Source organism: Stegostoma tigrinum, chromosome 1 (assembly GCF_030684315.1).
Source record: "Stegostoma tigrinum isolate sSteTig4 chromosome 1, sSteTig4.hap1, whole genome shotgun sequence".
NCBI lineage: Eukaryota > Metazoa > Chordata > Chondrichthyes > Orectolobiformes > Stegostomatidae > Stegostoma > Stegostoma tigrinum.
The window spans coordinates 48,689,595-48,715,501 of record NC_081354.1 but is presented as its reverse complement, the minus strand read 5'-3'; the positions used below and the strand labels follow the sequence as shown (position 1 = coordinate 48,715,501).

The window sequence follows — 25,907 nt, the reverse complement described above, 5'->3', positions numbered from 1 at the left end:
CGAAGGTAATGCTTAGAGAGCAGTTAGGAAAGAACTGAACTCAGCAAGAATGAAGAATGGTGATACTTACAAGTCAAGATGGTGAGACACTTGGAAGGGTACATGCAGTGGTGATGCTTCCAAGTTCCTCCTACCCTTGTCCTTCTAGGACATTGATGTTGTATGTTTGGAAAACTAAGGTGCAGTGACGTTGGAGGAAGCAAATGTTTAAAGTGGTGGATGATGCCAATAAATCAGGTTGCCTTGACTCGATGGTGCCTTATTTCTTCAGTGTTATAGGAACTGCATTTATCCAGGCAAGTAGAAAGCACCCATATCACAACTGTGCCCCGTAGATGCACAGGCTCTGAGAATTCAGCACAGAATAGCCAGCTGTTAATCTGATCTTGTCACCACTGTACTTACACAGCTTCACTATCTGGTCAATGGTAACCAACTTGCCCTGCTTCCTGCACTCCTCCACCCAGAATGCAGTTTTTGGTTGGGGGGCGGGGGGGGAAGCTCAGTGATAATTATGGCAAGAGGTTCTCTTTTGTTGGGAATGGTTATTGACCTTTTAATGGTATGAATGTTACTCTTCATTTATCAGTTCAACCTGCCACCTTCAAGGGTTTTCATGTGGACAGATCCAACTCTCTCAGCTCTAAGTGTGGAAAACAAATTTAACAGATAATAACTTTTAAACAAAGGTTTAAGCATCATATTTGTCAATACAACGCTTCAACATTAACTCCTACAACAATAAGTCGACAGTTCCTTTTCCTATTCATTTGTGGGATGAGGGTGTCACTGGCTGGCCAGCATTTAGTGCCCGTCCCTAGCTGCCCTTGATAAGGTGGTGGTGAGCTGCCCTCTTGAACCACTACAGTCCACCAGGAGAGATTAACACAATGGAAAATGCTTGTTATTGTTCAACATCTATCATCAGATTCTCAGAATATCACTGCATGAGTTTGTCAAGGTCCTAATGTCCTAACCTCAAACATCTTCAGCTGCTTCATCAATGACATATCCTCTATCATAAAGTCAGAACAGAGGATAGATTGCGCAGTACTCATTATCATTCTCAATTGCTCAGATATTGAAACATTCTACGTCTAAATGCAGCATTTCACGTCATAATCTCACAGTGGTCATGAAATGGAGGTGACAAAGTCATTGGAGACACAGAGCTCAACCATGATGGTCTGGTCATCATGGTATGGACAGTAAGATGGATGAAATGGTCCCTTCCAAACTGTCAATTATATATGCTCATAACCACACTTGTCTTTCAAATTGTCATTATTAGTGACTTCTGGACTCCAAAGCATTGCGTCACTTACTTAACTCACTCAATGGTCAAGGAAAAGATGCACTTGCAAAACAAGAACAATCTCCAAATAAGTACAAATATTATTTTTCCAACTGCAACTGAAGTACAAAAAGCTATTTTACCTGCCCACTGCTTCTATATCAAAACAAAATCTCTTGTCTGTGGCATCGGATTTTTTTCTCGTGCAGGATTTAAGAATGAATGTGTCTTCATCCCCCTAACAAAAAAGAATACACACAAGGCTTAATTTATTTTAAAGAAAACATTCCATGCTTCATGGTAATCACATAGTCACATCATTAACATTTCAATGTCAAGAAAAAGAACAGGTCAAATTTATATGGCACTTGATCATGTCACTGAAGCATCACAAAACCCCTCTCACATATATTGTCTACTTACTATAATGGGAGTTTACATGTCAGCAATTTGTTATCATAGTACAAATTAATCCATTTCTCAAAGAAAATAATCAAAGTTACATCACTTTTTCAGCAAAATGTTGGGCCAGATATATTGTTGTAAAAATAAGAGCATGTTTACAACACACATTATTAATGAACATATCAACCAGCATGATTAAAAAAAAGTATGCCTTAAGTTTGGAATTTCCAGAATGTGATGGTTGATTCACATAATAAATTTACCATTGGTTTCACACAAACAATAATTTGCCTTTAGTTGTCATCACCTAATTATTCAGAAACTTACTAGCTTTACATTGTATTGGTCTACTAAGTTCATCAAGGGAACACAGATCTGGGGTATTGTACAGCGTGACAGTATCCATAAGACCATTTGACACAGGAGCAGAAATGAGGCTATTCGGCCCATCAAGTCTTTTCTGCATTCAATCATGGCTGATAAGTTCCTCAACCCCATTCTCCTGCTTTCTCCCTGTAACCCTTGATCCCCTCGATAATTAAGAACCTATCTACATCAGTCTTAAATGTACTCAATGACCTGGCCTCCACAGCCTTCTGTGGCAGTGAATTCCATAGATTCACCACGCTCTCGCTGAAGAAGTTTCTCCTTATCTCCGTATCTCCATCCCTCTGGGCCAGAAAGCCTAGGTCCCTTGTCCCACGTGTCTAAAGGTTTGTCATAACATATCTATGCAATAGATTAGAATTATTTAGAAATTTGTATCTTTTCATAAATAGTTTAAGAATCTTGCTGCAATGCAATAACAATCAGCTTTTCCAGTCAGAATGGGAACATTTTAAATTGCTCAATTTTATTTTAGCATATGAATCTAATGTGAAAATGTCAATTTAATTGTTCCCCTTACTTCTCCTTTCTATATCTCTTTTTCTTTCCTTCTGTACCTGATATGACTTAAATTCATCTAATCCATTGCACTCAACTTTTCAACAATTCTAGTTCCTTTCTGTGCTGTTAAATAAATGCTCTCACTTCCAGCTCATTTCAGTGCAGCAATTTCACAAGTTGACACAATGATCATGGAATCGTAGAATCCCTAGAGTGTGGAAGCAGGTTATTTGGCCCATTGAGTTCACACTCACCCTCCCGCCCGCCCCTTCCCTCCCGCCCGCCCCTTCCCTCTAAGACTGCTTTTCCCATGACTAACCCATTTAGTCTGCACGCCCCTGGGCGCTATGAGCAATTTTAAAATGGCCAATCCACTCAAATCTGCACATCTTTGGACTGTGGGAGGAAACTGGAACACACAGAAGAAACCCACACAGACATGGGGAGAACGTGCAAACTCCACACTCGCAGTCACCTGAGGGTAGAATCCAACCTGGGTTCCTGGCACTGAGAAGCAGCATGCTAACCACTGAGCTGCCGTGCTGGCCCTCTACTTAGAAGAATGTTTGACTAATGCCATGTGCAAAGGATTCCTCAATCCAGGAAAATCTGACTTATTTCTGTACGTCTGCTCCATCAAGACCATATCAGAATTTGCATGATGAATAAATATAGCAATAATAGTAATGACTTGCATTATTTCATAATTTTGATGCAGTAAATATCATGAAGAATGTTGAAAAGAATATTACAGAAAAAAATTCAACTTTAAGTCATCTATGGAGAATCTGGATTAATGCACCTGAGCTTGGCCACACAAACTGAACTCATTTAACTTTCCTTTTGCTCTCAACAATCAACAAAGCATATTCATGATGTAAACAGTCTTTTGATAAGTCAACTTGCAAAATGGCAATTGTGGTGCATTACATTATGACCAAAATCTTTATTTTTAAAAGAGGTAAGTTTTAAGTCCCAGCTTGAAGGTTGGGAAACAATGTTGATAAAGATTCAGCAAAGGCAATTGCAGAGCATAGGGCTTAGGCAGCACATTAGTGAGTTAATGGAAAACTGAATGCCTCCTGCCTCCAAATCCATCTTCACCTCCACATGTGACTGGAAATTCATGCTCATTTCCCTTGCTATGTAATTACCGGCTTACATTTTTAGCAGCTTGCCATGCAAACTATTTGAAAACCTAAAGTACAAACAGACAAGTTGCTGGTGGCTGAAAAATTAAACAAAATAAAGACAGAAGTCAAAGGTGGCAAGATAAAGCTAACCCTATTGGAAAAGATGCCAATGAGAATACACATTGAGTCATTAGTATTTCTTAGGTTCCAATTGAAATCCATCATTTTATTATTATCCACAGCATTTCTTTTGTGGATCCAAATATATCTTCCTCAGAAATCATCTAATACAGTCTTGATGGAGCAGACATACAGAAACTATACGGTCAGATTTTCCTGAAGTGGGAAATCCCATGTACATGCTGTTAGTCAAACATTTTTCTACATATGCCAGCAGTTAAGCTGTACTTCTACAGCTTGTGAAGAATGCAAAGCTAAAGAAAGTAACTATTAGAGTGCGTATGAACAAATTTTCAATGCAGCATCTCAATCATTCTTCAAAATCTTTAAACTTTAGCTCTACAGTCAGTTTTGAAGGTAAGATGAAAAACAGCAAAGTGCAAACAATTTTAATTTAAATACTTACAATTTTTCCACCTGACCTCTGATCAAACTGCACCATGGTAAACCTCTTTGTCTCCTTTTTGTACGAACAGTAATGTTTCACACAACTTGAGCCAAAAGGGCCTGTTCCTAAAACGCACAAAATATATTTATATGTTATACTATTCACCAAGATAGTTAACACATTGCAATAATAAAACCATTTACCTTCAGGCACTGCGCAAATATGTACTTTTAGAAAAGTTTTTTCATGAGTTGTGACGGTTGACTAACTTGAGAATACAAACAGCTGAATTGCTGAAGAAGCCAAACTTGCTTTGCCTAAAAGCACAATGGACAATGTACGGCAGCTATTTGATGAACACAGAGGATTCGTTAGGAACAATTCCCACTGTTTTCAACAGACAACCCCTGTCTTTCCTTCATCAAAAACCATGTACGCAGGTCCAGCTGCATCACATCCACAACATAACATAATGCATTTTCTATGTGCAGTTCTTGTACCCCAAAATCGGATCAGTGCGTAAATGTTAACCAGAGTTTTAGAAAGACACAAAGGCAGTAAAATTTGAATTTTATTTTGAAACAGGCTCTAGAATGTTTTTTAGGTACTACTTTGAGAACTATATTCTTTCCACTGAAGTGAATGGGACTTTTTTGTTGACAGGTGTTGAGTAATGTCAGCAAGATTTGCCTACAGTTCAAAAAATAATCATCCCGTGAAGACTGATATCATCAATGAAAAGCTGACTCCTGTCCCAATTTTAGACATCATTTGCTAAAAGTGACATTGCAACTGCTTCTATTTGTAAAATCTTCAATTTGTTTCTATTGTCTCATTGTTGTACAAGCAAGCTAGCTGTTGGAACCATACCATCAAACAATTATACACAGTATCCCAATAAATCAAATCAGTAAACTGGTAGATTGCAGAATGAACTTAGGAAAGTCAATTTAAGAACACAGTCAGACAACAAACAAGGCTACACAACAGAGTAACAATTTGGAAAATTGGTTGGAATAGGTCGGAAAAGAAAGAACATTCAGCAAAAGTAGTAAGATGTTGGTAACTAAGATGATACCCAAGAAAACAGAAAAAAGCATTGTAGAACACATCTAACGTAAGCTGTTTTTGAGCGAATAACATTGATGGAGGCTCCATGGATCTCAAGATGCCTGATCAGGAGTTCATGCCTGTGTCACCTAGTACAGATGCACAAGGAAGCCAGCAGCACTTAGCAGGCTCTCCTCCTATATGGTGGAGGATTTTCTGGTTGTAGTGGCAGGAAATAGCTCTCAAGTGATTAATTAAGAGCCATATTTTATCTTCAGGCGAGAAGACCTTTCTCAATTTTCTGTGCCCCAGTGAAATAATCAGAGTTGGGAAGGTGACAATCGCTCCACGGCCTGCCTTCCCTCTCAGTTGTAATGCATCTGCCTTCTGTCATCTCAGCACCAGCTCCCAGGGGTCAGATTAAATTTCAGCTGTGCTTGCAGATAGATGATCAAGGTTCAGAATGACAAGAGGCTGAAGACACTGGTAGTAGAACTTTATAGACCCCATAACGATTGTAACAAAGTCAGCCATAGAATAGAGTTTCCTGGTTGGAGGTGTTAATCTGGTCCAATCAGGGAACCCTGGGTGACACAGAAAAAAGGGTCAGTGTTAGAGACACTGACACTTTAATGCCTAACTCTGTTTCAGGCAGCACTATAGTCAAGTCACTTTAGTTAGGCCCCATTTAGAATACTGTGTCCAATTTTGGGCCCCACACCGCAGGAAGGACATACTAGCCCTGGAGCGTGTCCAGTGGAGATTCACACAGATGATCACTGGAATGGTAGGTTTAATGTATGATGAACGGCTAAGTATCCTGGGATTGTACTCATTAGAGTTTAGAAGGTTGACGGGAGATCTAATAGAAACTTACAAGATAATGTATGGTTTAGAATGGGTGGACGCTAGGATGTTGTTTCCGTTAGGCGGGGAGACTAGGACCCATGGGCACAGCCTTCAAATTAGAGGGGGTAAATTTAAAACTGAAATGAGATGACATTTCTTCAGCCAGAGAGTGGTTGGCTTGTGGAATTCATGGCCGCAGAGTGCAGTGGAGGCCAGGACGTTGGATGCCTTCAAGGCAGAGATCAACAAATTCTTGATCTCAGAAGGAATCAAGGGCTACAGGGAGAATGCAGGGAAGTGGTGTTGAAATGCCCATCAGCCATGATTTAAATGGTGGAGTGGACTTGATGGGCCGAATGGCCTTACTTCCACTCCTATGTCTTATGGTCTTATGGTCTTAAGGACCATTCATGTGTAAATAATGGGATACTGGCATCTGTGGAGTTATTTCAGACCCTTCCCACTCAGTAGTTGCAATGTTAGGTACATTATTAATTAGCAATGCAGAGGTACATTTAACGAGGATTCCACAATGATCATTGCCTAGACTAGATAAACCAAATTTACAATCATAGAGCAGAGGATAAGTTAATGGCATGTGATCAAATTAGTTTTTTAACATTGATTCAGAAAAATATCAGGGAACAAGCTATTTCAGATTTTTTACAGTGCAAACAGACAGTACTAATTAATAATAAAATGTGAGGCTGGATGAACACAGCAGGCCCAGCAGCATCTCAGGAGCACAAAAGCTGACGTTTTGGGCCTAGACCCTTCATCAGAGAGGGGGATGGGGTGAGGGTTCTGGAATAAATAGGGAGAGGGGGGGAGGCGGACCGAAGATGGAAAGAAAAGAAGATAGGTGGAGAGGAGAGTACAGGTGGGGAGGTAGGGAGGGGATAGGGCAGTCCAGGGAAGACGGACAGGTCAAGGCAGTGGGATGAGGTTGGTAGGTAGGAGATGGAGGTGTGGCTTGGGGTGGGAGGAAGGGATGGGTGAGAGGAAGAACAGGTTAGGGAAGCAGAGACAGGTTGGACTGGTTTTGGGATGCAGTGGGTGGAGGGGAAGAGCTGGGCTGGTTGTGTGGTGCAGTGGGGGGAGGGGACGAACTGGGCTGGTTTTGGGATGCGGTGGGGGAAGGGGAGATTTTGAAGCTGGTGAAGTCCACATTGATACCATTGGGCTGCAGGGTTCCCAAGCGGAATATGAGTTGCTGTTCCTGCAACCTTCGGGTGGCATCATTGTGGCACTGCAGAAGGCCAACGATGGACATGTCATCTAAAGAATGGGAGGGGGAGTGGAAATGGTTTGCGACTGGGAGGTGCAGTTGTTTATTGCGAACTGAGCGGAGGTGTTCTGCAAAGCGGTCCCCAAGCCTCCGCTTGGTTTCCCCAAAGTAGAGGAAGCCACACCGGGTACAATGGATGCAGTATACCACATTGGCAGATGTGTAGGTGAATCTCTGCTTAATATGGAAAGTCATCTTGGGACCTGGGATAGGGGTGAGGGAGGAGGTGTGAGGGCAAGTGTAGCATTTCCTGCAGTTGCAGGGGAAGCTGCCGGGTGTGGTGGGGTTGAGGGCAGTGTGGAGCGAACAAGGGAGTCACGGAGAGAGTGGTCTCTCCGGAAAGCAGACAAGGGTGGGGATGGAAAAATGTCTTGGGTGATGGGGTCGGATTGTAGATGGCAGAAGTGTCAGAGGATGATGCGTTGTATCCAGAGGTTGGTGGGGTCCTGTGTGAGAATGAGGGGGATCCTCTTTGGCAGTTGTGGTGGGGGCGCGTGTGAGGGCTGTGTTGCGGGAAATGCGGGGGACGCGGTCAAGAGCGTTCTCAACCACTGTGGGGGGAAAAGTCACTAGTACTAATTAATAATCTGGCAGGGAAGGAGCCCCTCAGGAACAGTGATCATAAGGGGATAGAACTGGAGCTGTGATCATAATATGATAGAACTTTATAATCAAATTTGAAACAGGCTTAAGAAAATCTAGGGTCTTTCTCTGAATAAAGCAAATGATATAGGTCAGAGGGACAAATGGTCAAGGTAGTTTGAAAGATCACATTAAAAGAAGGTGGACAAGCTATTGTAAACACTTAAAGAAGTCATTCATAACGAATGACAAACATCATACCTCTTATGGAGCAAAAACACAGTTGGAAAATTGACCCAATCGTTGTTAATAAAAGGAATTAAGCAAAGCATTAGATTAAAGAAAGAGGCTTATATTTTGTCCATACATCCAGTCAACTTGAATGTTGTGAGGGCTTTAGAACTCAGCAAGATATGCTGCAAAATTGAATTTTAAAAAATAAGAGTAAACCAGCAAGATACAACAAAACAGATTGTAAAAGCTTTCAGATGCAATATAAAAAGGAAAAGATGAGCAGAGGTAAACGTGGGTCCCTTAGAGGCAGACATAGAATTTATAATCAGGAATAAGGAATTGAAAAAAGTATTAACCAAGTGCTGTGCATCAACCTTCATTGAACATAATGCAAAGAAAATTCCAAAAACAATAAAGAAATCAAAAAGGTCTAATGAGAATAAGGGACCAGCATGTAGTTTCCTGCAAACTGTTTCCCTCTGTCTTTGAGTAAAGGAATTACTTTCACTAGAGTTTAGAAGACTAAGGTTACTTCACTGAAAAGGAGTCTAAGAAAGGGAGAATGTGGAAAAGATGTTTCCTCTTATGGAATAATCTAGAATTAGGGTTTAAAAATAGTGGATCACGTGCTTAAGAAGGGATGAGGAGAATTTTTTTTTCCCCTCACAGAATGTCTTAATATTTTAAACTCTCTTTCTCAAAAGCCAGTGAAAGCCAGGACTGTTAATATTTATAATGCAGAGGTGGATAGCTCCTGATAAGGAACTGAATGGTTATTGAAGCTGTTCAACTGATAGGAACATTTGCCTGCTCTATCTGGTGTGTTTATGTTGCTAGTTTAATGATCCTGGAGACTAAAATTCTAAATAAGTCCATATCTCGTGACCAACGAAGCTTCTTCCAGCTAAAACATGTTTCCAACTTGTATCGTTGTTAACCCTACTAATGTACTTCAAATTCTGATGGGGGAGGGGGGAGGCAAAGAAGTAAAATATGCAGGGAATCAAAGCTCTGCTCCGTTTTTTTTAAAACTGCCTCCATAAATATTATTCACTTGAAAACTGCTGATTTTAAGTGAAATCTACCATCCAAAATGATTTAACAAACATACATACTTTTTTCATGCAGATAAAGGTAACCCTCTGCAGTAAATGTGGTTGTTCTTGGCAACTCATGGGGGTTTTTCTTAATTTTATTCATTAGTTCCTCTACTTCTGACCTAGCACCCTCAAATCGATTTCTTGCCTGTAAAACAGAGCAATGTAAAGTTTTTGACAAAACACAATCTGTGAAAGAGCATGAAGCATCAACATTGACTGGTTACATTTCATTGCCACTTGTGGAACCTTGTTGTGGTACTTCTTACAACAGTAATAAGTACTGATACATTAATCTCAAAAGCAGTAGCAGTTTAGGCCCACACAAACTTTGAAAAGTTTAAAAATCTCAGATCTGACCCCACTTGCTGATTTATTGGAGGCTGCACTAAGGACTGACAGTCAACTCACTCACAGGAGGCAATGTAAGTATTTTGATGAGGCTAGCAGTCTCTGATTTAACTTGCTTTGTGGGCATAGCCTCAGCAGACTAGGTTCCTCAGCCAACCAAAAACTCTGCAGCTGAGAAAGGGGAGGAACAGGTTGAGAGAGAAGGTTAGAAATTCACACCAACCCAGGAAAAGAAAGAGAATTTTGGCTTTCAACCAGACTCTTCCAAGTTCTCCCCAAACTGCCTTCTCTCTTCCCCTAACCCAGCCTTTGGAACTGGGCAGTTTCATGAGGGTGAGGCATTAAATCCACGCCCCGTTCACTGTAACAGCTGCAGGTTCCCCTCCTGTTCCCTGCTCAACTGAAACCAAGTCTGACAATCAGGCTGATTTACAGACAGATAACCTACAAAATAAATATAATGCACATATGTTGTAGAGTGAGAATAACACAGTTGGCAGGGTCAATTGAACTTGTGGGTTTTCCAACAGTTCTTCCTACAATTCCACTTCCTCCTTCCCCAAACACCGAACAAATCCCCTCCCCTCCCATCCATGAGCAGTTCCTGCCAAGATCACAGTCAATGTGTTAAAATGTTGTCAATCCAGCTTCCAGGAAAAGAATGCTGGGAGTACATATGGGCATCTAGTGTGCCACCCCCTTCTAATTGCAGCCTGCACCTGAAAACAGCAGGCCCAATTACAGTGCTATAGAGTCACTGTTGAGATAGCAAGGACCCTGACAGCCTGCAGCAGGTAGACAAGAAAACACTTTTAATAAATTCCAGTGGGAAGAATCAAAAGATAAAATTTTTGGCTGTAAGCATTACAGCTATGGGAATTGATGCCCCCTCGCTCTTTGTTTAAAGTTTCTTGACCGCTTTGTCAGGCAGACACTGGTGAGAGGCCATCTTGCTCACAGTCTCCTTACACTGTTGCAAATTCTAAAGGAAGTAGCCTATGCCAATAGCCCTTAGTAGATACTTTGCATATTTAAAGTCGGTTGTCTATTTCTTTGGGACAGATAGCTTGCAAGATTCTGAGTGAAGTCATCTGCAAGATTGTCTCAGCTGGACCTCCTGTAATTTTATCACATCCCCTTTGACACCTTCAGTGCCACTTCCTGGGGCCAATATGTCAAGAGAATTTAATTAATTGATTGCTTTGAGACATAATAAAATGCTTTGAGACAGCCTGTGCTCATGAATAAAGCATATAGGTGTGAAAGTCCTGTATTTCTTTCATTTTCTTGACTGACGTACTGTATATATCAAAAATTAGAGAAGAGGTTATTCCAAGCAAGATGATAAAACTTGCAAGAGATAATGGGAACTGCAGATGCTGGAGATTCCAAGATAATAAAATGTGAGGCTGGATGAACACAGCAGGCCAAGCAGCATCCCACTTCCTACAGACTAAGGGGGTGGCCATGGGCACCCGCATGGGCCCCAGCTATGCCTGCCTCTTTGTAGGTTACGTGGAACAGTCCCTCTTCCGCACCTACACAGGCCCCAAACCCCACCTCTTCCTCCGGTACATTGATGACTGTATCGGCGCTGCCTCTTGCTCCCCAGAGGAGCTCGAACAGTTCATCCACTTCACCAACACCTTCCACCCCAACCTTCAGTTCACCTGGGCCATCTCCAGCACATCCCTCACCTTCCTGGACCTCTCAGTCTCCATCTCAGGCAACCAGCTTGTAACTGATGTCCATTTCAAGCCCACCGACTCCCACAGCTACCTAGAATACACCTCCTCCCACCCACCCTCCTGCAAAAATTCCATCCCCTATTCCCAATTCCTCCGCCTCCGCCGCATCTGCTCCCACGATAAGACATTCCACTCCCGCACATCCCAGATGTCCAAGTTCTTTAAGGACCGCAACTTTCCCCCCACGGTGATTGAGAACGCCCTTGACCGCATCTCCCGCATTTCCCGCGACACATCCCTCACACCCCGCCCCCGCCACAACCGCCCCAAGAGGATCCCCCTCGTTCTCACACACCACCCTACCAACCTCCGGATACAACGCATTATCCTCCGACACTTCCGCCATTTACAATCCGACCCCACCACCCAAGACATTTTTCCATCCCCTCCCCTGTCTGCTTTCCGGAGAGACCACTCTCTCCGTGACTCCCTTGTTCGCTCCACACTGCCCTCCAACCCCACCACACCCGGCACCTTCCCCTGCAACCGCAGGAAATGCTACACTTGTCCCCACACCTCCTCCCTCACCCCCATCCCAGGCCCCAAGATGACATTCCACATTGGCAGATGTGTAGGTGAACCTTTGCTTAATGTGGTATACTGCATCCACTGTACCCGGTGCGGCTTCCTCTACATTGGGGAAACCAAGCGGAGGCTTGGGGACCGCTTTGCAGAACACCTCCGCTCAGTTCGCAACAAACAACTGCACCTCCCAGTCGCAAACCATTTCCACTCTCCCTCCCATTCTCTTGATGACATGTCCATCATGGGCCTCCTGCACTGCCACAATGATGCCACCCGAAGGTTGCAGGAACAGCAACTCATATTCCGCCTGGGAACCCTGCAGCCATATGGTATCAATGTGGACTTCACCAGTTTCAAAATCTCCCCTTCCCCTACTGCATCCCTAAACCAGCCCAGTGCATCCCCTCCCCCCACTGCACCACACAACCAGCCCAGCTCTTCCCCCCCACCCACTGCATCCCAAAACCAGTCCAACCTGTCTCTGCCTCCCTAACCGGTTCTTCCTCTCACCCATCCCTTCCTCCCACCCCAAGCCGCACCCCCAGCTACCTACTAACCTCATCCCACCTCCTTGACCTGTCCGTCTTCCCTGGACTGACCTATCCCCTCCCTACCTCCCCACCTACACCCTCTCCACCTATCTTCTTTACTCTCCATCTTCGGTCCGCCTCCCCCTCTCTCCCTATTTATTCCAGTTCCCTCCCCCCATCCCCCTCTCTGATGAAGGGTCTAGGCCCGAAACGTCAGCTTTTGTGCTCCTGAGATGCTGCTTGGCCTGCTGTGTTCATCCAGCCTCACATTTTATTATCTGATAAAACTTGCAACTCCAGTTGGTGATTTAATACTACTTGGACAGAAGATGGCAGCACCTGAGCTACTTGCACTAGTGTGCATATTAAACTGCAGCATTAGTATCACTATTAAAGCTTTATGAAAACAGGAACATTTTTTGCAAATATTCATGAAACACATTGCAAAGTAAGTGTTCATGTTCTGTGACAAAGTTTAGTGTGGTTCAATTTGAAAATTAATTGTCACTTGATTATTTGAAAAATACCCAAGGCATTTTAATAATCAAGAGCAAAATTAAGCACTGCAAAATTCTGACTACACTGAAAATATCTACGTAAATATTAGTGATTACTCAATAATTCACAATTAATTTTTTGCTGGCAGCAAACAGTTACATTGCATGGAACAAGTTGAAAAATTTGATGGGCATTATCTGTTACTTTGTATTAACTAGTAACTGCTCAGGCTGTAGACTTGCTCACCGAGCCAGTGTGTTTGATTGCAGATGTGTCGTCACCCTGCCAGGTAACATTGTCAGTATGCCTCTGATGAAGCGCTGGTGTTCTGTCCCGCTTATTATTTATATGCCTCAGTTTGCTGGGGTGGTTGGCATCACTTCCAGTTCTTAATATGGAATTCCGACAGTGTGGAAACAGGCCCTTCGGCCCAACAAGTCCACACTGACCCCTGGAGCTTCCCACCCAGACTCCCTATAAACCACTTGAACTACATATCCCTGAACACTACAGGCAATTTAGCACGGCCAATCCACCTAGTCTGTACATTTTTGGACTGTGGGAGGAAACCCATGCAGACAAGGGGTGAATATGTAAACTCCACACAGACAGTCGCCTGAGGGTGGAATTGACCCCGGGTCCCTAGTGCTGTGAGCAGCAGTGCAAACCAACGAGCCACCTTGCAATCATACAATGTAGATCCATTTATGCTCAGCTTTCCAAATGAAAAACAATGCTTACATTTTGTATGTTTAGGTGTAGGTCTGTTTTGTAGTGGTCAAAATCTTTGGCCAACTCATAGCCTTGATGGTAGAAGGTGAAAAGCATCTGGAAAAAAGACAACATCTGAAAGAGAAAAAAAAAGTCAAGTTTTTATTTGATATTTACATTTCGCTGGGAAGAGGAGCTGGAGCACTTATTCTCTTTAAAGGGACTACAGTAATGTTACTGGTCAAATAATCCAGGTCTTGACAGATGAATGCAGAAAGGATGTTTTCTCTTGTGGGTGTCCAGAACTAAAGGACACTGATACAAAATTAGTCATCACTTTTTAGGACACAGAAGAGCAGAAAAGTTCTCCCTCAGCAGGTTTGGAATACTGTCCCTCAGAACACAAAAGAGAAGGTAGTGAAGAAAAGCCATAATTAGACTTGAAATATTAACTCGATTTCTCTCTCCAAAGATGCTGCCATACCAGATGAGTTTCTTCTCCCTTTGTTTTTTTTAATTTCAGAATTTCAGCATTCACAGTATTTTATTTTTATTTGAATGACAAGGAAACTTCTTGCTGATTACCAACTTCTGCTCTCCCTCAAAACGATGAATCTGTATATTACTTCTTGTTGATTACAACTTTTGAAAAACATCAAGGATGATAACGGCACAGCCAGTATGCTGGGTGCAGGCATTCTGTGATCAAGATTGGCTTGGTGGCAATACTAATGACTGAGCTGGCTGAGTCTTGAAGAACATATCTAACACAGTCAGCTTGAAGGTACATGAGGGAGGAAATGCACTTGTCATATCTGTCCATAATAGCACTGGAACAAGTGACCACTGAACAGGCCTGTGACAGCAGCATAATTCTATTCAAACACAAACTATAACCTCATGGCTCAGCACCTCCACCTCTCTACCATTATCAAGTCAGAGGATGATCTCTCGTTTAATAAAGAGTACAAAGGTGACAAGAGCAACACCGGGCATATCTAAAAATGAGCTGCCAAATTGGCAAACACATGGCTACAAGAATGTTAAAACAGAGAAAACTGTAAGCAATGAACTGAATAAAGCAATCCCAGAACCAGATCAGGTAAAAGATCTGCAGTCTTGTTACATTCCGTTGTACATGGTGATGGACAATTCAACAAATAACAAAAGAGAATGGTCTACAAGCATGCTGACTCATAATAAAAGGGGAGCCCAGTACATCAGTTCAAAGAAAAAGGTTGAAATGTTTGCAACAATCTTTAGCCATAACTGCATTGTGGATGATCCATCTCAGCCTCCACCTAAGGTCTCCAACATTGCATTCATCAGCCAATACAATTCACTTCACACGACATAAAAATAACCACTGGATTCAGTAAACACTTCAGGCTTTCACAACTATCCAGTGGTCGCACTGAAATATATGCTCCAAAACTAGCTGCACCCATCGCCAAGGTGTTTCAGTACAGCTACAATACTAACAGCTAACAAACAATGTGGAAAGTTGCACAAGTCTGTCCAAAAGAAGAGTGTAATCCCAATAATTATCACACCATCTGAAAATTATCAAAGCAATAGATGATGTAATGACCCAACTTGTTTTCGGAAGCATGTGTTTTCTTTTTGTGTGATGTCCCTACAAGGCTAAAGTTGCTGATAAGCATTCTCAGAAAAGATGACTGCATCCTGTTTATTATATTGCTAGGTTCATGTGACTTTGGGTGTTCATGGGGTTGAATGCTTGAGAAGCAAGGGGCAAATAGAAAGGTAACTGCAATGGAGTTGAGTAATTCAGTCAATGTTACCTGTTTGGAATTAAGAACACACTGTGCATTTCTGTGAAGAGCAAGGTTCTCTCAAAATGGGACAGCTTCTGCTTGGCAGCCTTCAAACAGATATTGATGTTGAAACAGATCCTTGAGAATATAGCAGAAAATGCAGTCATTCAACTATTTTCCAGATGGGCAGCACGGTGGCTCAGTGGTTTGCACAAGGACTCAGGTTCAATTCCAGCCATGGTGACTGTCTGTGTGAAGTTTGCACATTCTCCCCGTGTCTGCGTGGGTTTCTTCCGGGTGGTCAAGTTTCCTCCCACAGCCCAAAGATGTGCAGGCTAGATGGATTAGCCATGCTAAATTGCACATAATGTCCAGGGATGTTTAGGTTAGGTGGGTTAGACATAGGAAATTGGGGGAAGGGGAATGGGTCTGGGTGGGATGCTCTTCGGAGGGGCAGCGTGGACTTGTTGGGCTGAGGGGCCTGTTTCCACTCTGCAAGGATTCTATGAGCTCCTTTTTAAAAAAACAGAAGAATGTGAAGAGAATAGCAAGGTGACTGGATTGTGATTGGACAAGAACCACTGCTAACGTCTCAGTGTCATCATTGTCCACCAGGTCATTTAAAGGAGTCAGAGAAGGTTGTGTCTCAAGAATCTGTATTATTATGTACGATGGCCTGATTGCGAGAGGTTCATAGACACACCCTCAGTCATTGGTAAATGTGTCTGTGGGGCTTCAGGCAGAACACAGCTGCTGCTATATGCCACTCAGTAGGCAAAGCGATTGGATGGGAAATGGGAAATCTACTAAATAGACGTCATTTGAAAGATTGAGAGACTGCAGGTAGCTCTACATTTGTTTGGAAAGCAAAGTGTGTGCTTCCAACAGTATTAAGCTTTGTTAAACTACTGAGCCATTTAAAACAAAATTTACCTCTTTTCTTGTTATTCCCTTCACTTGTTTATTAATGTTCAATGTATGTTCATTTTAGTTTGTTTATTATGACAAAAGTTTCAGGTAGTGAAATCTTGTCCAGCGATTTTCTCTGTTTTCTTTGAACAGTATTAGCCTTTAGAGGGATTGTAACTCACACGAGTTCCAGTATCCCTGCTGTGCTAGTCAGTAGGTGGACTGACCTTCTTCAAAACATTTTATTCAGTTCTCAGGAAGTTTCTGAAATGACTTACCAATGATAAAGCCGCTGATTTTTCCTCCCCCTTGTCAAGTTTGAACTAATTTCCCAGAATATATAGGAGGCTGCAGGATGCTCCTCTATAACTAGAGACCAACTCTCTCCTCCATTAGGTTGTAGTTGCTTGTAAAGTCAAGAAACTGTCCATCTCTCTTCAAGACAGAGAGGTTTTGCCATCTATGACAATCATTGTAGGGAAGTCTTCAGTCTGATCTCAAACATAGCACCCAGTGGCCTCTTCTCTATGCCAACAAGGAACACATAAGCCTCATGTCTTGGTAAAAATGTTAATTAGCTACCCTTGAATCCAACTTCCTTTCATCTCAGAAGTAAACAGTTCACAACACAACTGTTTACAATGCAGTATCTGCAATAGATTTTACAATCTTTAGGAGACTCAGAATCTACCCATGATAACTTGAGACTGCTCCCATCGTATCCAAATGTAGGTACTTTATATCTTCTCAGTAATATACCTTCCTTTTATCGCTAACAATTAAAATACCCAGACTTACTACTAGACAGACCTGGAGAACAGGTCATATACTCACTTCATTTACCCTCAGTTAAAGCAACAGTTCTAAAATATAATAGTTGTACTAATCATAGCTGTAAAACAATTAATTTAGTTTGATAAACTTTAGCACTGCTGACTGATGGTGATTCATTTGGTTTTGGCCACTGGCTATAACGAATTCAAACATAAGAAATTCCTGATCATGCTGTTTCTGCTGCTCTGCATTCAGAAATTTGCTCGCTTCGCTTTAAAGCCACACAATAAACTACCCCCAGGCTTTCTTTTGGTGCTAGCATCAGAGCTTTTACCTTTTTAAGACTGGTTCTGAATCATTCTGCTCAGGTCTGTACTTCAGATTTCCAGCTCCTGCAGTCTGTAAAGTTTTTTTTTAAAAAGTCCAAGTCACTACAAACATGGGTTACCCAACCAAACACCTAAAATGCTCTTAAGGACAATTTAATTCACTCATCCTAATTAAATACAGGATCAATTTTCTGCCAAATAATGTCGTCTTTATCAGATTGTTTTTTAAAGAAACCATTGAAGTTGTTTTAATATTTCAACAAGTTTAATTTTATTTTATCCAGTTCATAATTCTCCCAGTCACCTTCTGTTTCTCCATATTTCATTGAACTTGAATTTTGTCATTTCATTTTGGTAAAAGTTGCCATTGTTTCTTCCCAACATGCATTCAAGAGCATGTATTCATTCCTCCAGCTCTACTGTGATAGCACCAGGTTCAGTTTTCGCACTTTCAATCAAAGCAGGCCTTTCACACTCAGATGAACCACAATAGATAAAAGTATGCAGAGAGAAGACTTCCAATGTATTGGTCACAATGTACAATGATTCAAGGATTGAGACTTACAGAAGTGGAATAACAAAATAAGTTCATAAAATGAAAATTTTGACGATACAAATGTCGAACCTCAAAGAAGGTAAAAGGAGTAAAAATGTTGAAAAGAATAAATGGAAGAACAAAGCCTAATTAATAAGCTTCACCAGAAATATATTTCACTCAGACAGAAAAACAACCATAGATGGCAAATGAACTGGAGTGTAAACTGAACCAAATAAGTACCAAGATATGAAAAGTAGGAATAAGAGGAGGAAAAGATAAACTTAGGAAAGAAATTAAAACAATTCAGCATTAAGAAACAAAAAAATTACAAAATTATATAATCATTTATTCCTTGATAATGTAAAAGCAAGCGAAAAGAGGTAAATCTAATTAAATAATTACTTTAGCTCAGTGTTCACTAACAAGATAACAAAATAGGCACTTCACTAAAGGATAAGCTTAAAAAGAATGACAACATAGTTGATATTGAAAGGGAGAAAATAGTTATTAAACCAAAAGTTAAAAAGAGATTAAAGCCTTGGAATGCATTTTTAAATTCATTCATGGAATGTAACCACTGCTAGTAAGGCCAACATTTTTTACTCATCCTTAACTGCCCTTGAGCAAATGATGGCAAACTGCATATAATGGAATAGCTTGGTAAACTGATTCAAAGGACAGTCAGAACTCACCACATTGCTAAACATCATATGCAGGTCAGATTTGGTCAATATGGCAGATTTACCCCTCCAAACGACATTCATGGGGCCTTTACAACAATCAAGTGGCATCATTGTTAATTATTGTTAACCAGTATTTATTGCAGATTTTAATGAATTTATTGAATTTTAATTCTGGTTTCTGTTATGGTTGAACTCATGGCTTCTGCAGTGATAGTCAAGTCTTTTGAACGAGTTACAGCAATATTATTGCTATGCTGTCATCCCTATAGTGGGACTTTCTTCTTACTAGCAAAATCCAATCCAACATCCTTAAATAAAGAGAAACTGCTGAAGAAAATCAGCGGATCTGGCAGCATCTGTAGAGAGAAAACAGGGTTAATGTTTTGAGTCCAGTGATCCTTTTTCACAGCCTTCTTGACAAAGGGTCACTGGACTCAAAACCTTAAACTCTGCTGTCTCTCTACTAATGCAGCCAGACTTGCTGAGTTTCTCCAGCAGCTTCTGTTTTTGTTTCAGATTTCCAGTATCCATGGTTCTTTGCTCTATCCTTCAATAAAGACTGGGCATTGGGGCACTATGGCTAGAGCTAGTGACTTCCACCATCACTTTGTTACCTGCAATAATGCATCAGTTCATTCAGCAAAACAGAACCCTGATTTAGATCAAACATTGGAATTAGGATTAAAATGACTTCCAGAATTAAAGAAGTCCATGTTGACAGTTTTAGGGGACAGGAAAAGATTATTACACTATTGATTTCAGTACAAACTGCATGGATTTTAAAAAAGAAACTAATCAAAAATTTTATACCCAAGTATAATTTTTTACTTACAGGCTCCACAAATTCAAACTTCTTCCGCTCTTGAATTTCTTGCACCTTACACACATACTCCAATGACAGCTCATAGTAGTGTTGTCGAATCTGCTCTAGCTGACTATCTGCCTAAAAAGCAGAAAGATACTTTGAAATGTTATTTTAGTTGAATTATGGTATGGAAAATATATGCTATATTTGCACAAGCTAGAATATTTCTGGCTATACTTCCATTTTACAGGCTTGAGTGAAAATGCAGGCTAACCAAGGGAACGCTGCATTGTCAGATGGAATGATGGAACAAGGCCCTTTCTGCCTTCTTGGATAGATGTAAAAGGTCTCGCGACATTATTTCACAGAAGAGCTAGACAGTCCACGCCAAAATTTATCCTTTAACTAACAACATTAAAATAGATTTTCTAGTCATTATCACTTTGCTGTTTGAGAGATCCTGTGCAAAAACTGGTGGAAATATTTTCCAACTTACAAGTGTTTACTTACATAGTAATGCACTGACTGTAAAGCGGTATGGGAAATCCTGAAGTAACGATAAGTATAACAAACTTTATACATGTTTGTAGCAATATTTTAGGCCAAACGTTTGGGTCACCTTTTACATGGGCAACGTTCTCAAGGGGTTAATATACAGGCTTGATTTAGGCCCAAGCAAAGTCCAAAATAAATAGAATAAAATAATAACCAACAATGCTAGGTAATGTATATTAATGCTAATTTACTTCAACTTTTCAAACTGCGTACATGTCATCCAAACCAATATAAATGCACAACAAATTAACTACAACACATTGTTGAAATTCTTCAAAATTAATTTGATCACCATCAAAATGACTGATTAATTTGTCTCAACTACCTCATTGTATAGCATAAGAATTCTCTTACTCTTCATTTTTTGTAACATTGATATCACCATTCTACAAGTAATCACCTTTGGTACTGTCACTATATTGTATTAGAACATAGATTTCAGACCAGTCAGGCTTGTACCTTTAAGAAAGTTACGGACATGATGTTCTGACATAAAACTACAGGTATTTCTCCTATAACACAATCGTTGTGTTCTTGTGCGACCTCATGCTATAGAAAATCATGTTCTTGGGAAATTGATAGAGAAAAATCGCTACACCTATATTGCAGAAAATTGCCGTTATCCAAACAGCATCCACTATTCAATCACGTTATAGGCGATTCGTGTTAACGAAGCATAAATACTTGGTACTAGCATCATCTTTAGTCACTGTGTCTGTAATGGAGTCTGTTAAGTTCATGCAATGTATAGTAGCATCATTACAGCATGAACTGAGGCGGTGTGTGTGAGTCTGTGATGTTATAGCCTTGTAAATTGATTCTGTTGTAATAAATTTCAAGATAACAGACTCAACATGGATGCATATGTTGTGGAAAGATAGTAGGAACTGCAGACGCTGGAGAATCTGAGATAACCAGGTGTAGAGCCGGATGAACTCAGTGGGCCAAGCAGCATCAGAGGAGTAGGAAATCTGACGTTCTGGGCCTAGAAGGGTGAACAGCAAAGTGATAATCACTAGAAAATCTATTTTAATGTTGTTAGTCAAAGGGTAAAGCCTGAAACGTCAGCTTTCCTGCTCCTCTGGTGTTGCTTGGCCTGCTGTGTTCATCCAGCTCTACACCTTGTTATTTTTGCATATGTTGTGGTATATTTTACTGGGCAAACAAAATCATAAATAGCATCATCGTAGCAGCAAGTGGACACTTTTAGAAATATTTTTCAACAATATTGGGAGCAAATTTATTCCACTGATTTGTGGTCTATTGACACAGTATCCTTAGCGAATGCTTCTTCAACTTCCAATATCCGATTGTCCAACCTCTTTGGAATACTGCCCTCGAGAGTTTTCTTACACACATGTCCAAGGAACAAATAACACAGCACTTGTAAGACTGCTGGGAATAACGGCCTAATCAGTGTTTGTCAGTCTCACATCGCTGACTACATCATTATTCAAATGTATCAGAAAAGGTCCCAAATAAATAAACTTTTTCTTTTTTCCAATGCTCAGTCTTCCTGATACCATATTCCACACTTTTGATGTAATTGCCTTCATCCATCCAAACTCTCTCATGAGTCTGGAAGACAACACCTTCCAGAAACTTCTCTCTGAGGAAAGTCCCCAAATGCATATCATTATCAGTTCTTTTTTATCATGACTATATGAGATACACCTTAATAGGTTAGGGTGTTTTTCCCCTAGACTGTAAAAGACTGAGGGGTGACCTTATAGAGGTTTATAAAATCATGAGGGGCATGGATAGGGTGAATAGCCAAGGTCTTTTCCCCAGGGTACGGGAGTCCAAAGCTAAAGGGCATATGTTAAGGTGAAAGGGAAAAGTTTTAAAAGGGACCTATGGGGTAACTTTTTCATGCAGAGGGTGGTGCATGCATGGAATGAACTCCAAGAGGAAATGGTGGAAGCTGGTACAATTACAACATTTAAAAGGCTTCTGCATGGGTATATGAATAGGAATGGTTTAGAGGGATATTGGCCAAATGCTGGCAAATGGGACGAAATCAGATTGGGATGTCTGGTTGGCACAAATCAAGTTGGAACAAAGGGTCTGTTGCTGTGATGTATGACTCTAAGATTCTATTACAACAGCTTTGAGTCTTTTTGGGTGGTCCTGAAATTCTTGAATTAATAGTCCTTTGTGATTGACTCTTGAAGAAAGGAAAGTCTTATTAATCAGATTTCAGTGGGTCTAGCTCTTTGCATTGACTGCAATCAAACCTACAAGAGAAGTCTGTGGCTCTTTAATGTCCATTTTTAAAAGGTTATATTTTGTGACAAAATCTATGATATTGTAATTACATGCTTGTGACCCCCTGCAAACTCCTCTAGCCCCACAACGCTCTGAGATATCTATCCTTCTCAAACTCTTTTCTCTTGATCATCCCAAATGTAATCACTCCACATTGATTGCCACACCTCATTGCCTAGGCACCAAGTTCTGGCACACCCTCCCTACACTTCTCTGCCCCTCTGATTCACTTTCCTCCTCAAACCTACCTTTTTGGCCAGTTTGGACAGCTAACTACTTCTCCACACCAACTAAACTAACAGCAAAATCCTGGACAATATGGGCCATCATTTATCTTGGGAGCCTCCTTGCGACAAAGCCAAATATTGTTGACAAGTTAATCATCATCATCATCAATGTGCCAAACTCAGCTTTCAGCCAACGAAGCAAAACAACATTTGAAAATCAGGATTTAAAACCTGACAGTAAAATCATATCTTACTGATCAGCAGTGAGATTCATGTTGCAAGGTGCCTCAGAGACCTGAGGAACTGACAGAAAGTATCTTGAAATGCTGGGACAGTACCACAAGCAGTTTCTGTGCAAGATCCTCTAAATCCAGTGGCAACAAAGGCAATGCAGCAACAATGCCCTCTCTCAAGGCAACATGCCCAACATCGAGGTGTTCATCACACAAATGTAGCTCAACTGGATGTGATGCGTCATTCACAGACCAAGCAACAGCTCTACTTAGAATTTGATTCATGGCAGGAGACTTCCAGGTATACATGGAAAAGCTTGAGGGCTGAACTTGAGGTATTACTTGAGCATTGAATGGACAAAACTAAATTTTCTGGTTCACGGTTGACCCTGGTTTGTGACTGACAACACAGTGAAGGCTCCTGCAGGAAGGCCACCCAACACTTCAAGAAAGAATGTCAGGAATATGCATGGACAGCATCAAGGCAGGAGCAGGAGAAACCATACCATGAACATCTCAACCCAACTCTTCAAGCACCACCTGCCGTGTTTGTGACAGAGCTTGCGAATTTCACAATGGATTTTTCAGCCATTTGGGAACTCATCAAATCAGATGGAAGCTTGTCATTCTCAATCACAAAGCAGTGTCCAAGAAAGTGGCAATATATTTGGCCAAACTTTTTATCCTTTGATCCAATGTCTCCTTTATATGACATAATGCCATAGTATATTTTCTAATATTTCCGTGAAGTACCTTGAAATGTTTTAATATGTCAATAGTGCTATAGAAGTTCTTACTGCTGTTGCAATCTAATCTCATTTTCCCAACTCAAGTTGTATTTACCAATGACCGCAAAGTTATAAAAATGTAGAGGAAGTGGGGTGTGTGCAAACAAGGTTTATTAGGCTGGTATCATGAATCTGATTTTTATAACTATAAAGAAATGAGGGGCAGGCTGCATCTCTTCCCTTAGAAAGAGAAAGTTTGGAACTAACATAGCTCAATATTTCAAATTCTGAAAACCTTTGCTACAACAGGCACAAAGACAGTTTTACTATGTGAAGAACAGCAGCAAAATTTGAGACCATCAATAGAAGGTGGTCAATGAGAAACCAAACCACGATTCAAAAGAACTCTACCCAGAGTGGTCAGGGCATGGAATTCACTACCACAGAAAGCTGGTGAAATGAACATGCAATGAAGGAGACTAGACGAGAAAAACATAAGAAAGCAGGGAATGCAGGGCTAGACTAGCATGGTGAGATTAGGAAGGCAGGAGGTTCAAAGTAAGTTTACATATATGTTGGCATGGTCTGCTTGCTGAATTAACTCAGTGTGAAGCTGGATGAACACAGCAGGCCAAGCAGCATCTTAGGAGCACAAGATGCTGCTTGGCCTGCTGTGTTCATCCAGCTTCACAATTTGTTATCTTGGATTCTCCAGCATCTGCAGTTCCCATTATCTCTGCTTGCTGAATTGCCTATTTTTCTGCTTATACCCATATATTGCTTTAAATCATCCACAAAGTCTATTTGAATAGTTAGGAACTTTTTTTAAAAATGCAACAAATTAAACAACAATTCAATCGTTTCATTCATTCATTAGATGTGGCATTTATTGCCAAACAACAGTTAAGAGACAAACACTATACTGTGGGTGTGGAGTCATGTGTCAGCCAGACCAGGTAAAGATGACATTTCCTAAAAAGGCTCCAGATGGGTTTCTGTAACAATCAACAGTGGTTACATGCTCGCCACTAGGCTAGCTTTTTATTCCAGGTTTTTATTAAATCTATTTCCATCTGTTACAGTATGACTTGAAACCATGTCCATAGAACATTATACTGGGGTTCTGGATTCTGGCCCAGTGACAGTGACAATGCCACTGTGTGGTGAACAGAAAAGGGGAGTCATTCTAGCTGAGAGGCTGGGTCAAAGGGTGCTCACATGCAGTAACAGATGACTAAAAACTTATTCATGGCAAGGCATTATATAGAGTTCCACAGGAGTTTGTGGTAGGACCACAACAATTCATGATGTACGTGAACAACCTGGACAACGGAACGGAGGGCATTGTTGCTAAGTTTGCAGATGACATGAATAGGTGGAGGGATAGGTAGTGTTGAGGAAGTGGACAGGCTGCAGAAGGACTTGGACAGGCTAGGAGAGTGGGCAGAGAAGGGGCAAATGGAATACATTGCGGTGAAGTGTGAGACTATGCACTTTTGTGAGAAGAATAGGGGTGTAGACTATTTTCTAAACTGGGAAAGGCTTCAAAAATCTGAAGCATAAAAGGTAACTAGGGAATCCTAGTTCAGGATTCTCTTAAGGCTAACATGCAGGTTTACTTGGCAGTTAGTAAGGCAAATGCAATGTCAGCATTCATTTCAAAGGGGTCTAGAGTACCAGAGTAGGGATGTACTGCTGAGGCTCTACAAGACTCTGGGCAGACTGCATTTTGGAATATTGTGAGCCGTTTTGGGGCTCTATACCAAAGGAAGGTCGTGTTGGTGTTGGAGGAGGTCTGGAAGAATCTTATGAGATAATCCTGGTGGTGGCCAGCTTGTCAAATGAGAAGTTGTTGAGGACACTGGGTTGACTCCCAGGAGAATAGGAGGATGAGGGTGGATCTGATTGAAACGTAGAGAATACTAAGGCTTGGATAGAGTGAATGTGGAAACGATTCCATTAGAAGAAGAGACTAGCACATGAGGGCACAGCCGCAGGCTGACAGGACAATACTTTAAAATTGAGAGGAGGAGAAATTTCTTCAGCCAGGGGGTGGTGAATCCGTGGAACTCAGAGGGCTTGGTGTTATAGTGCAATGACAACAACTTCTCTCTCAATGTCAGCAAAACAAAATAACTGAATCATTGACTTCAGGAAGAAAGGAGGAGAACACACCTCAATCTACATCAGCAATAGGCAACAGAGTAGTAGTGCAGGAGTAGGCCAATCGGCCCTTCGAGCCAGCACCACCATTCATTATGATCATGGCTGATCATCCATAATCAGTATACTGTTCCTGCCTTATCCCCATAACCCTTGATTCCACTAC

General features: G+C 41.2%; 1 protein-coding gene across 1 annotated transcript in view; it reads right to left on the bottom strand.

The window, feature by feature from the left end:
• arhgap10 (Rho GTPase activating protein 10) overlaps nt 1-25,907 on the bottom strand; it is a 205,285-nt gene that overhangs the window by 93,486 nt on the left and 85,892 nt on the right. The window contains exons 6-10 of the mRNA XM_059645226.1: nt 19,595-19,705; nt 13,782-13,886; nt 9,407-9,536; nt 4,307-4,413; nt 1,438-1,532 (exon numbers count right to left, since the gene is read on the bottom strand). Of these exons, the coding sequence (XP_059501209.1) occupies nt 1,438-1,532; nt 4,307-4,413; nt 9,407-9,536; nt 13,782-13,886; nt 19,595-19,705 (548 nt within the window). The remainder of the gene's footprint in view (nt 1-1,437; nt 1,533-4,306; nt 4,414-9,406; nt 9,537-13,781; nt 13,887-19,594; nt 19,706-25,907) is intronic.